The sequence below is a fragment of the Lepidochelys kempii genome, chromosome 4 (genome assembly GCF_965140285.1).
Source record: "Lepidochelys kempii isolate rLepKem1 chromosome 4, rLepKem1.hap1, whole genome shotgun sequence".
Classification (NCBI taxonomy): domain Eukaryota; kingdom Metazoa; phylum Chordata; order Testudines; family Cheloniidae; genus Lepidochelys; species Lepidochelys kempii.
The window spans coordinates 51,228,739-51,239,810 of record NC_136383.1 but is presented as its reverse complement, the minus strand read 5'-3'; the positions used below and the strand labels follow the sequence as shown (position 1 = coordinate 51,239,810).

General features: G+C 38.1%; 1 protein-coding gene across 5 annotated transcripts in view; it reads right to left on the bottom strand.

Moving 5' to 3' along the window:
* Positions 1-1,625: 1,625 nt before the first annotated feature.
* The window catches only part of ELMOD2 (ELMO domain containing 2), a 17,493-nt gene continuing 8,046 nt past the window's right edge, over positions 1,626-11,072 (bottom strand). For all 5 annotated transcript variants that reach the window (XM_073341197.1, XM_073341199.2, XM_073341195.1 and 2 more), the window contains exons 5-9: positions 10,589-10,718; positions 9,400-9,533; positions 8,656-8,724; positions 6,336-6,469; positions 1,626-5,786 (exon numbers count right to left, since the gene is read on the bottom strand). In XM_073341197.1, coding sequence (XP_073197298.1) covers positions 5,629-5,786; positions 6,336-6,469; positions 8,656-8,724; positions 9,400-9,533; positions 10,589-10,718 — 625 coding nt within the window. In that variant the 3' untranslated portion in view covers positions 1,626-5,628. The remainder of the gene's footprint in view (positions 5,787-6,335; positions 6,470-8,655; positions 8,725-9,399; positions 9,534-10,588; positions 10,719-11,072) is intronic.

The window sequence follows — 11,072 nt, the reverse complement described above, 5'->3', positions numbered from 1 at the left end:
AGGGATGGTAGCCCTGGTACTATGGCACTTACTCATTTTTCCCCCCAGAGGGCTAAAGGTATCAAAAGAAAACTACCTACATTATCACACGATGTAACAAGAACTTCTACAGAGCTCGAAGGACACTGAGGTTGATCCATCTCACCACCACAAGCAGTAAGAAGGAGGGCTGAATGGTGGATTAGGTTACTCTGTCCTTTATGCCCTTGAGCAGGGCATGCAGGGCACACACATGGCCCTAATGGACACTGCTGGTTAAAAGATTCCAGTCTCCCGCCCGTGGGGCACATGAAGGGTGGAATCCACATGGACAGACACTCAAAGACAATCCAAACCTTAACCTCCATGAAAATTGCTATCATGATGAGGAAAATCCTGATATTTCAATTACCATCTTAAAAAAAAATCAATCTACAACTTATTTCAAGGGAAAAGGGGCCTACTGAGGCTTATTCTGAAGGCAAAAGAGAATAATTTCTGTATAGTTTGAAGAAAACTAGTCACACTATGCATGAATTACAAGTCAGATACCTGTCTGATAGGCTCTTCAATGGGAAGCACAGCACGAATGATGGTTGCACAGCCTACAGCTACTGTAGAAGTCAGATTTTATGCACAGAGTAACCTTCTCTCCTGAATTATTTGCTACCTCACGCAAACTGTGTGTTTTGCGAATTAAATATTTTCTGTTGTATAGAAGTACATGCCTAGATTCTAATCTCATATGCTGCAGTTAAGTAGTTGATTTAAGATAAGGACTTGGTTTGTGTTCTTTTCAGTAATTACTTTGAGGATTATAAAGTGAGCCTGTTTAAAAACAAACTCTGAGGCAATGTCTATATACTGATGTTTTGTTTGTAGCTTTTCTCTCTTTTTTGGGGGGGGAGGGGGGGAATTACTTTGGTGTGAGAGTATTTTAGTTTGAATGCTTATTGTTTCTTGGTCTCTCTGCTGAGACTGCCAGCACAGGCACCAGTTAGAGCCAATTGTCTGGTATTTGTGATATGGACACATTTGTCCTGTTTCCCATTTTAGTTTTCATATTTAACTTTTCATCTTAGGTCCAAGGAGCTACATTGTTGAAAGCAGCAGCAAATTATCAATTGCCTGGCACAGAGGTGTGGTAAAGAAACAAATGTAAATCAAGTCCCATGACTGAAGGAATACTGGTATCAATGGCCTTAAGGGAATGTTAAGACTAGGTCTCACTGGTAGAGGTAACCAAAATAAAGCATTAGGGAAAAGACAACCAACTATACTGCTTTGTTTTGAACTGACTGCCAGCTAACTGGGAGGAGAAAACAAGGCCAACTGGAAAGAAAGCTCTTACAAAGTAATATGGATATCTTGCCACTGCGAATGTCTGGAAGTTTTGTTCTTTATTTATTATTATTCTAACACTTGTGGCCAACATATTGACATCACAGTTCACATTATTGCTTTATACTGGGGCAAATGTTGACATTTCTATTAGTGTACAGTTATCTCATTGCACAGTAGTGACAAATTACTGCCCGACTTTCCTACTGGCTACTGCTTCCAGGAACAGACAGTGCCATAAATTGGCAGGACATGAAATGCCATTTCAAGCTATATTATAGCACCATAAGAATGTGACTATGATGTGAAAAAAACTAAATTTTTACCACACATTAACAATATTTTCCGTGGAACAAGGTGCAAACCTCCTCTGACTAAAACAGAAAACTTTCTCACATCACAATACATCTTAAAAAAAGTTTATACTGATGTTTTATAGAACATTTATTGAAAACAGACTTCTTCAATTAGGCAAGAGCTGAAGTAATATGAAGAATTGAGAACTGCTCATTTGTTCAGAGTCTGAAAACCAAGCTTGCCAGTGCATGGAAATGTTAGATTAGCTTCTTCCTCTAGAGTGCTTGAGCAGTGTACATCCCAATGATCCTCCATATTGGTTTATCAGAAACAGCAATAGCATAGGAACTTTTTTCATTAAGATATGTCTTCATTTTGCTACTAACAATTCCAGTTTAAAATGGTGTCTGCACAAATGTTCTGCAACTGAACCCATCTTTCAACATTGCTTATTCCACTTAAAAGGAAGAATGTCAACCTTAAAATTATTTTGATATATTTCCAAGAATTGTCAAATACATATTTTAAAACTTGAGATGTATCTAATACAGTATTATAAAGCAACAGGGACTTTAACCAAGACTTTAATTTTAGGGATGCTTTGTAACCAAGTATTCACAATTAGTTTCAATGCTATGCAAACTGACTATATCCAGTTAAACAGGTCATTGCACACTTCCAGTCTATATCGTCTGTTAAATTACGATTGTCATTTCATAGTATGAATGCAATAGTTAATATAAAATCTTGTTAACTAGACTTTGCAAGACAATTTTGCCTCCAGCAAGTTCTCACCCCGACACAGTTTTTGCCCTGTGTTTTTACACTGTATTCTAACTAGTTACCAATACATACAATTAACCTGCTACATGCAAAATATGTACTTAATAGTACAAAACTACATACAAATTCTAGTTTTTAAACTGTTCAGGAAACAATACACTGGGAACTAGAAAAATACACTCATTTTAAACAATTATTACATGTGACCTAACACATCCATACATTTGACTACATAGCTTTTCCATGTTTAATGACGGTTACTTTATTCTTACTTTATGTATTTTCATGATTCTCAGCTCATGGTTTTGATTATAAAAAGTGATGACAAACCTTTGACTGAACTCAGTCTAGACCAGCGGTTTTCAAACTGTGGGTCACGACCTCCATTTTAATGGGGTTGCCAGGGCTGGTGTTTAGACTTGCTGGGGCCTGGAGCCAAAGCCACACCCCCAAAGGCTGAAGCCCAAAGGCATCAGACCTGGGGAGTGGGGTTCAGGCTTCAGCTTCAGCTCTGGGCAGCAGGGCTCAGGTTACAGGCCCCCTACCTGGGACGGTGGGGCTTGGACTTTGCCTGCTCCTCTCCCCCTCCTGCCCAGGGCAGCAGGGCTCTGGCTGGCTCAGACTGCAGTCCCCCTTCCTGGGGTCGTGTAGTAATTTTTGTTGTAAGAAGGGGGTTGCGCTGCAATGAAGTTTGAGAATCCCTGGTCTAGACTCTCTCCCAAGATGCCTTAGTTAAGATTTCTTTTGTGCTATATGAAATCTGAAATTGTATAGGATAGGGTTTGAAAAATCCTTTTGCCAATGGCAAGCAGGAAGTTCTTCCTGGGAGTAAAGAAGCTTAACATACCAATTTCTGTGGAATTATAGGTTTTGTCTTTTTTTCTAATTCCATTTCTAGCCTTTACAGTTGCAAAAATAATCTTCCAAATGTAAGGATGACAAAACTGGCTAGGCTCTGTGGCCAATTGGTTCCAACTCCTCTGTTATTGTTGCTGCTTGTAACTTTGCCAAACAGTAGCATGGTAAAATTAACAATAGTATGGCTGGTTTCACTAATTCTGTTCAGCATGTTGTCCTCAGTGAAATTCAAACATCAGATCAATTTCATACTGCTATTCCTAAGGAAAGCTATGCAGCAGCAGCAAGGTAAGCAATAGAGTTACTTAGGGTGGAGAAACTATATGGTAGCAGGTAGAATGGTGGAGAACAGCCAGGAGGTGGGGGGGGCGGGAATAGCAGATATATATTTTCATTATAAAGTACATTTGAAACCAGCAAAACTTATTTGCAGAAATCCAATGAAGAAACATTCAATTCTGCTATTTAGGTACCTATAAAGTCATCACCATAGTACCAGCGTGCCTCCAGAAAAGTGTGTGCAAGCGTAGCAGAACAAAAATGTACCACATTTAAAAACAAATTTTGCCAAATTAAGAGTTACTGTAGTGTGCACAGAAAGGATGTGTTGTGCGTATTGCATCAGTTCCTTTTCAACCAAATTTCTTCCCCTAACTGCACCATTTCAAGTATAAAGGTAATGGGCAAATGTAAATATGAAGATAAATCTTTACATCCCTCCACCTTCTGGCAGATGGAGCTCAAACAATGTCACCTATTTGTAACACATTTTACAACAAAACAATAAAACTTTTTGTATATATAACTGCTCTCTACTATCATTTTGACTGCAATAAGCAGCTGATCATGTTGTTCATGTAGATCAAGAGGAATTAGGGGATGGAGTGGTAGAAATCACAGCCTACGCAATAATACTTATATTGTAGGGTCTGAATATCTTCCAATTATCTTTTTGTTAAATCACAAGGATCTTCCTTTGTTCTTTCCTTCTCCCATTCAGAAAGTTGGCCTTTTTTCATAACTAATGAAGCCTACCAGAGATAAAGCATTATGTTTAAATTTTTTTTTGTATTTGTATCATGATAGCACCCACTATGTGATATTCAAGCATATGAGAGATAGTCTCTGCCCCCAAAGAACTGAGGTTTCTGAAGCTCTGCTCAAGTTAAATGGAGGGTCAAAATTAAACAGTGATTGAATTAAGCAGAAGGCACTTTATTTAAATAGTAGGCTTTAAAAAATATAAGTTCATGCCAAGCCTGTTTAACATTTTAAACAATGCTTAATAATCACAAACTGCTGTAGGTATCAACTCCTCGTGCCTGGATTGCCTAGAACGCCCAAATCTGGAAACATGCTTTTATCCTATTAAAGTTGTGCCACTACTTCCTTCGAAGTATGGATGAAGTGAAGAGTTCCAATTACCTTCACAAATCATGGATTTCAGCCGCAACAAAGTTTTGTGGGAAATAACCTCTTTTTGTAGTTTGTTCGTTGAGTAATTCTCCTAAATATCACTCCCCATTCAAAAGTCTTTCTGTTGGCTGATAGAGGAAAAAGAATGGGCCAACAAAAAATACAAAATCAAGTAGGAGAGCCTGAAAAACTGTAGCCCAAACTGAAAGAGAGGGATTGAGAGCTGGAAATATCTATGGCACCATCTGACATGAAAGATCTCCTTGTTAAAGGGCACTTCTTTACTGATGGACTCTGGCCTTACACTATTTTGTTGTTGTTATTTTTGAGGGAAGTTCCTTCCAGGCACAGGGTTGTGGGTACTTATTTCCTGGAGGGAGGATCATTTCAACCAGAACCATGTTTGTTCTTGTGTGTAAATATGAAAAAATGAAATCTGTTCTTCCAAGTCACAAATAATTGATACATCATCTTCATGGACCTCTTTACACAGAAATTTAACATTTTTATAGACCACAAGCTATGTGCAGATAAACAAGGGGACAGAACTTGAGAAACAACTCTAAAACCAAAGCAATTTCCCCTCTTAAAGACAACTAATCAATTGTTAATGGTAGAAAAGGAACCTAGTAATAGGTTACATAATGAAGATAACATAATACAGCATAAATACCTACTTCATGTTCCTGCACCAAGAGGTGTATGAAAGTTGGGAGGGCAAAAGATTCAATACAGGATTTTTTTAAAAAAAGCTTTCCTTTGGAGAATAGCATATAAGACCTGTAAACAGAGGCTGATTGTCCAAGCTTTTATAACTGAATTTGAGTTTTTTCAAAAATATATGTATAAAAAGTTCCATCATTAAACAAATATTTTTGGTAAAGTAAGTGTGCGAATTCCATGAGAATGCATAATTCTATTTTATGAGCAGAACTGGGTAGACTGCAGATGAGGCTATGGTTTCTTTATATTCTGTAAGGTTAGTACTTGGTTATAGTCCAGAAGAAGTCCTTTAACTTTTTCATGAAATTTCTCTCTATAGTGGTTGAAGTGCATAATACTTTCTGGTTCTTCTTCAAACCAAAATTTGTCAAACTCATAAACCAGATAACCTGTAAAGAAAACAAAATAAAGTTCTACAGGACCTGTGATCCATTCTTTTCTACTTTAGGCTGGGAAGATCCATCAGAACCACTCAGCCTAGAGAAAGAAGGCAGTGCCTCATTTTAATCAATAGCAATTCTTCTGGATAGTGTAGGAGTAACTAGGAAGAATGCATGCCTTAGAAAATATTAGATATTTATTAAATTGATGCCTGCTGTATCCATCCACCCAAATTTATCCAATGAAGAAATAGTCGTCAGACATCCAAGTTATAATTCTTGCTTTGGAGGAGTAATGGAGGTAAATGTTTATTTTTCCTTTAAACTATGCTTGAAAATAAATCCATAAGCATGTTAGAAGCATCAGAGCACTAAAATATTTTTAATATGTAACAAACTGGCTGAGTATTAGATGTCCTAATAGCTGGTCCAGGGACAATCGCATATTACTGCTAACAACTAAAGGAGTTACTCATTTATCTCGGTGGTAGAGGCCTGGACTTTTGGTAATGAAGGTAGTCCTGCCCCTGATAATTTATAAGAGTTACAGATACTCACAATAAAACTGATGAAAGTGTTCCATCTGTGGCAATCCAGGGACCAAGTTGTAGAGGTGAGACTTTAAAGCACCACTCTTTAGTAAACTATAAGCCATTTCTGTCAAATTGATCCCAACTATTGCATAGGAATATCTGAAACACCAAAAACATTTCCTATTAGATACTAATGAAATCCATTCTCCTGTTGATGTTTACAATTTATTCCATTTTCTGGGACTAATTTGTATAGAGACAAATTATTATCTGCCAAATTATTACTATTCTATATTTTGGGTCATTCTAGGAATCAAGCAAGGTCTGTCTCAAGTGTATGGAGCATTTTTGTCTGAAGTGCCTTGTACATCTAAGACTATGGTGAAGTTAAAAGATGGACTGTGTAAGAAATCTAAAATTTCATCAACAGCAATGTGGTGAATGTCCCCATTAACCGAACAGAGACAACAGGATAGGAAGTTTAATCAGCATTGTGATGGGGTGTACCAGCCCCGCACTGGTTCAGCAGGGGTTAATCACATTCTGTGGGTTGAGGAGGCCACACCCCTGGCCTCTGCTGGGCATGCTCTGGCTATAAAAGGGAGCAACTCAGCTCAGTCAGGGCTGACTACCAAAAGGAACAGAGGTCTGCTGCAGGTTCCTGCAGAGGGACAGCTGACACTCCAGGACTCAGAGCCCAGACAGACTGCGTTGACCAATGACTCGCAGGCACTCTACTCCACAGAGGGAAGAGAGGCCATGGGACTCCCAAGATGACTAGCTGTGGAGGAACGGGTAGGAAGTAACACAGGGGAACTTAACAGGAAACCAGTCATAGAACTGGGGCTTGGCTCAGCATGTTTTGGCAGGATCCCTGCTGAGCAGGAGGCGGGCAACCCCGCCACCATCAGGGCCTTGGGTTGGGACCCAGTGGAGTAGGGAGGGTCTGGGTCCCCCTACCCTGGCTGCTGCCCGTCTTGAAGTGGCAGCCCACCTCTCCAGCCGCTCTGGCCACGAGCCCACACGGCACTGCAAGGGAGGGTGGCCATATTGACTCTGGCCATGAGCCCACATGGCCCTGTGAGGGAGGCTAGCCTATTGATCCCGAGCATTAGACCTTACTGCCCAGAAGCCAAGGGCAGTCAACCAGACTCAGCCATGGTGTTATAATGTCCCCCACCCCCCAAGGGTGTACCAGCCCTCGATAAGCATATAGAAAAGTAAAAGTTTAAAAAAAAAATTCTAAATCTGGTCTACTACCCTCTCTCCAAATCTACTGTAATATTAACATCACTGCTACCAAAAACACGGCCATAGCAAGAGAGCTGGCCAGCAGAAGCTCAAGTAGATCTTGTGTATTTTCATATGTGATACAATTTTCAAAGCTTGTTATAGAGTACAATGTGTTAAATCAGGTACAGTTGCACACACAATTTGAGTCATTGAGTAAAGTGCATTTTGGGGCTTTGTACAGGATATCCTGTTTCCTCCGGGAGGTGGAATTCCGAATACAGAAAATAAACCTGAATGACAACTCTAGGTTTGCTCCTGTTATGTATGGGACTCTTTTGGCTTAAAAAGCCTAATGATGAAAAATTAGAACAAGTTCAGCAGTCACAAAAAGTGTATCATTTTGAAAAACAAATATGTTAAAGGATACATGTATATGTTTTCATTGCAGAAGTCTTCATTAATGACTGCTCACAACTTAAATAGATAGGGCAACATTAATGACAAGGCACAAGATGAAGCCTTCCCCTGCTTACTGTATTAATAATTGAGATAAACCAGAGTTAACTGGGGATTGGGTGGATGAAAGAGGAGTAGTGTCTTGTAAAGGGTGAGAGAGCTTGTTTATAATCTTTGATGTGTTTTAAATATTTGTACAGTCCAGACCACTGGGTGGGCACTTAATCTATGAAAGTGTATGTACTGCACTTTGCACAGTGTGCATGAATACATACATCTTGAGTAAGTTTGTGTTATTAAATAGAATAAAGGATAATTACTATTCCCTTCCAAGTTTAATCCAAATCTGTTAGCCATACCATTTTTGGGGGATAAGGGATTGGAGTGTTTTGCTACGATGAAACTAACTGAAGACTACAGATTACTAAGGGTACTAAATAGACTGTTTGGAACAAATACATAGCTACACACACACAGTTTTCAACTCAGATGCTGTGACCACATCTCCAAAATTACAAATTAATTCCGTTTGTCAATTTCCTGTAGGAAGTGTCAAATGTTTTCCTCTTAAAAAATTCAGAAGATCCTCCCATATAGACTGGGCACTCTACAATCTAAGATCTTTGTGAGATCTTAGGCCCGTACAAATGGCTTACCCCAATTTTGGATGATTTGAATGAGAGAGGATCTGGCGAGCTTCACTGGTGTAATGTTTACTAAAATACCTGAGAAGGAGAAAACAAAAACTCAATCTAAGGATTACTACATAGGTAGTTAGATTTAATTAATAAACATTTTCAACAACAGAAAAATGGAGTTATAGACAAATGTGTATTGGAGAAAGAGTACAGAATGAAAACCAATAAGATAAAAGTAAACGGAAAAAGTGATCTGTAACAAGGAATGACATGATAAAGGAGAACAGTAGGATAGGAACCTTCTAGGGAACTCAGGATTCCCCCATTCAAGTAGGTTGTATTCATGAATTTTCATATCTTCTGTTCTACATCATTAGTACTTTTAACTTAGTAATAACTATATTTTGAAGAGTTTTGATCAGTTACTTTCCCAGCTATAGCATAGCAGGCCTATCATACAGGTGTATAATTCTTTATTCTTAAACTCCTTTCTGCTTTTCTTTTCAACTCTGTTACAATTTGTAACTAAAACTATCATCTATCCAACTAATTAACAATGCAGCTCACTGTTGAAGAACTGTTTACTCATTTAGAAAGGGGCTCCTTTTCCATTATTTACTAATGTATTACAGTAGTCAATATATTTGTTTTCTTCTACTCAAGTAGTCATTGCAGGGGGAATTAGGAATAATACTAAATAAGAATTCATAGACATAGAAAAAACTTAAGTCTTAGAGAAAAAAAGTATTTATTTTCACTTACACCAGATTGACTAATCCCAGCATGCCCATTCCTCTGAAGTCTGTTTTGGGATCATCACCTTGGAAACCAATGTCACACCACTGCTTGGTGATTCTAGCCTTCAGATTTTCATGAGGTATCAGCAAATTCCAAAGCTACATAAACATACTTCCATGTTACAAATAACAGAACTGCCGATGTTCTTCCTAGTCATGTTATTCAGAACACTTATTGATGCATGTCAGATAACAAAATCTTGCATTTAAGACAAGACTAAAAATTGGGAGACATGGATTCTCTATGCTTTGTCACACTTCCTTTTTTTTCCTCTTGGGTAACTCACTTAAGCCCTATAGATACACTAAAATTACAACCAAGTCAGGGACAATTAACTCTCTTAGAGCCTGATACTCATTTACACTAAGGCCCCTTTTATCTGGCAGTGCAAAAGGGCTCTAAGTGGATGTAAAAGAGCATCAGGCCCTTCATTTTTCTGGTTGTCAGTCTCCTCATACACGTAAACCCCAATTCTGCAAACACTTGTGCAAATGCTTAATTTTAGGCACAAATATGATCATTGAGTTCAATGAGATTACCCCTGTACTTCAATTGGAACACGTGCATAAATCTTTGAAGGATCAAAGCCACAGTGAGGATAAATATCTATATACAGGGATATTGGAATGTTAAATTCACTAGTATTTGTAAAAACAAAATTTCATGAGTGAAAGGCACCATAAATGATCAAGTATTTTTGGTATGCAGAGTTTTGTTTTGTTAAAATGTGTGCTACTATTTTTGCAATTTCAAATGGAATAAACTTACTGTAAGAAACCCTTAAGAAACAGAGCTATTCGTCTGAGATTTGCTTTAGAGTATTGTTTAACTTCAGTGAGTCAGTTTTACAACTTGAAAATAGTAAATATTTTTAAAATGCCAAGGTGCTATTAAAATAATTAGCAGTAAGAGGATAAATTAAGCTCTCATATACTGTTGGATACAGTCAAGGGCATTTGTCAGAGACTTATTGAAAGGGCACCTGTCAGCTGGTTTATTTCAATTTTTAAAATCAATTTTGCTCTTCTAGTTTATAAAGACTAAACAGCCTGACAGTTAGAAATTTAGAGAAAGCTAAACTTCTATGGCTAATTTATTAGCATTCAATTATTCTAGTAATAGTTTAGGACTCAGAATTCCAAGACTCCTTCACCTGGATTAGTTGCTTTTCATGTTCTTCATTATCTGAATCATATGGAACTTTCCTCAGATTTTCCACCTCCAAATAAAGTTTCTTATAACCAGATATCTGCAGCAAACATACCTGCAGGCTTGTCTTAAAACTGAAAAACAAAAAACCCCACAGGATCTTAAGGCAATACATGATGGGATGGCCATAGAGTCATCATTGCTTAGATCATACAAAAAAGAGAGTACAGGTCCTGCAGGATTTAATGTGACACACCAAACTCCTACAAGCTTTGCCCAACTGAAAAAACAAACAACAACTTTCTTCCAGAGAGAAATGTATTACTTTCCTCACCTCAGAATGTTACACTAGTCTAAACTCCAGAATGGGTAATATTTCATCCAGCTCCAGTGACAAGTCTAAGGGCAATACTTCAATGCTGCACAGCTGGAAATGGGAACATTGCATCTCTGGAAAAGGGGAAAACCGCAGCTTTCCAACATTAAAT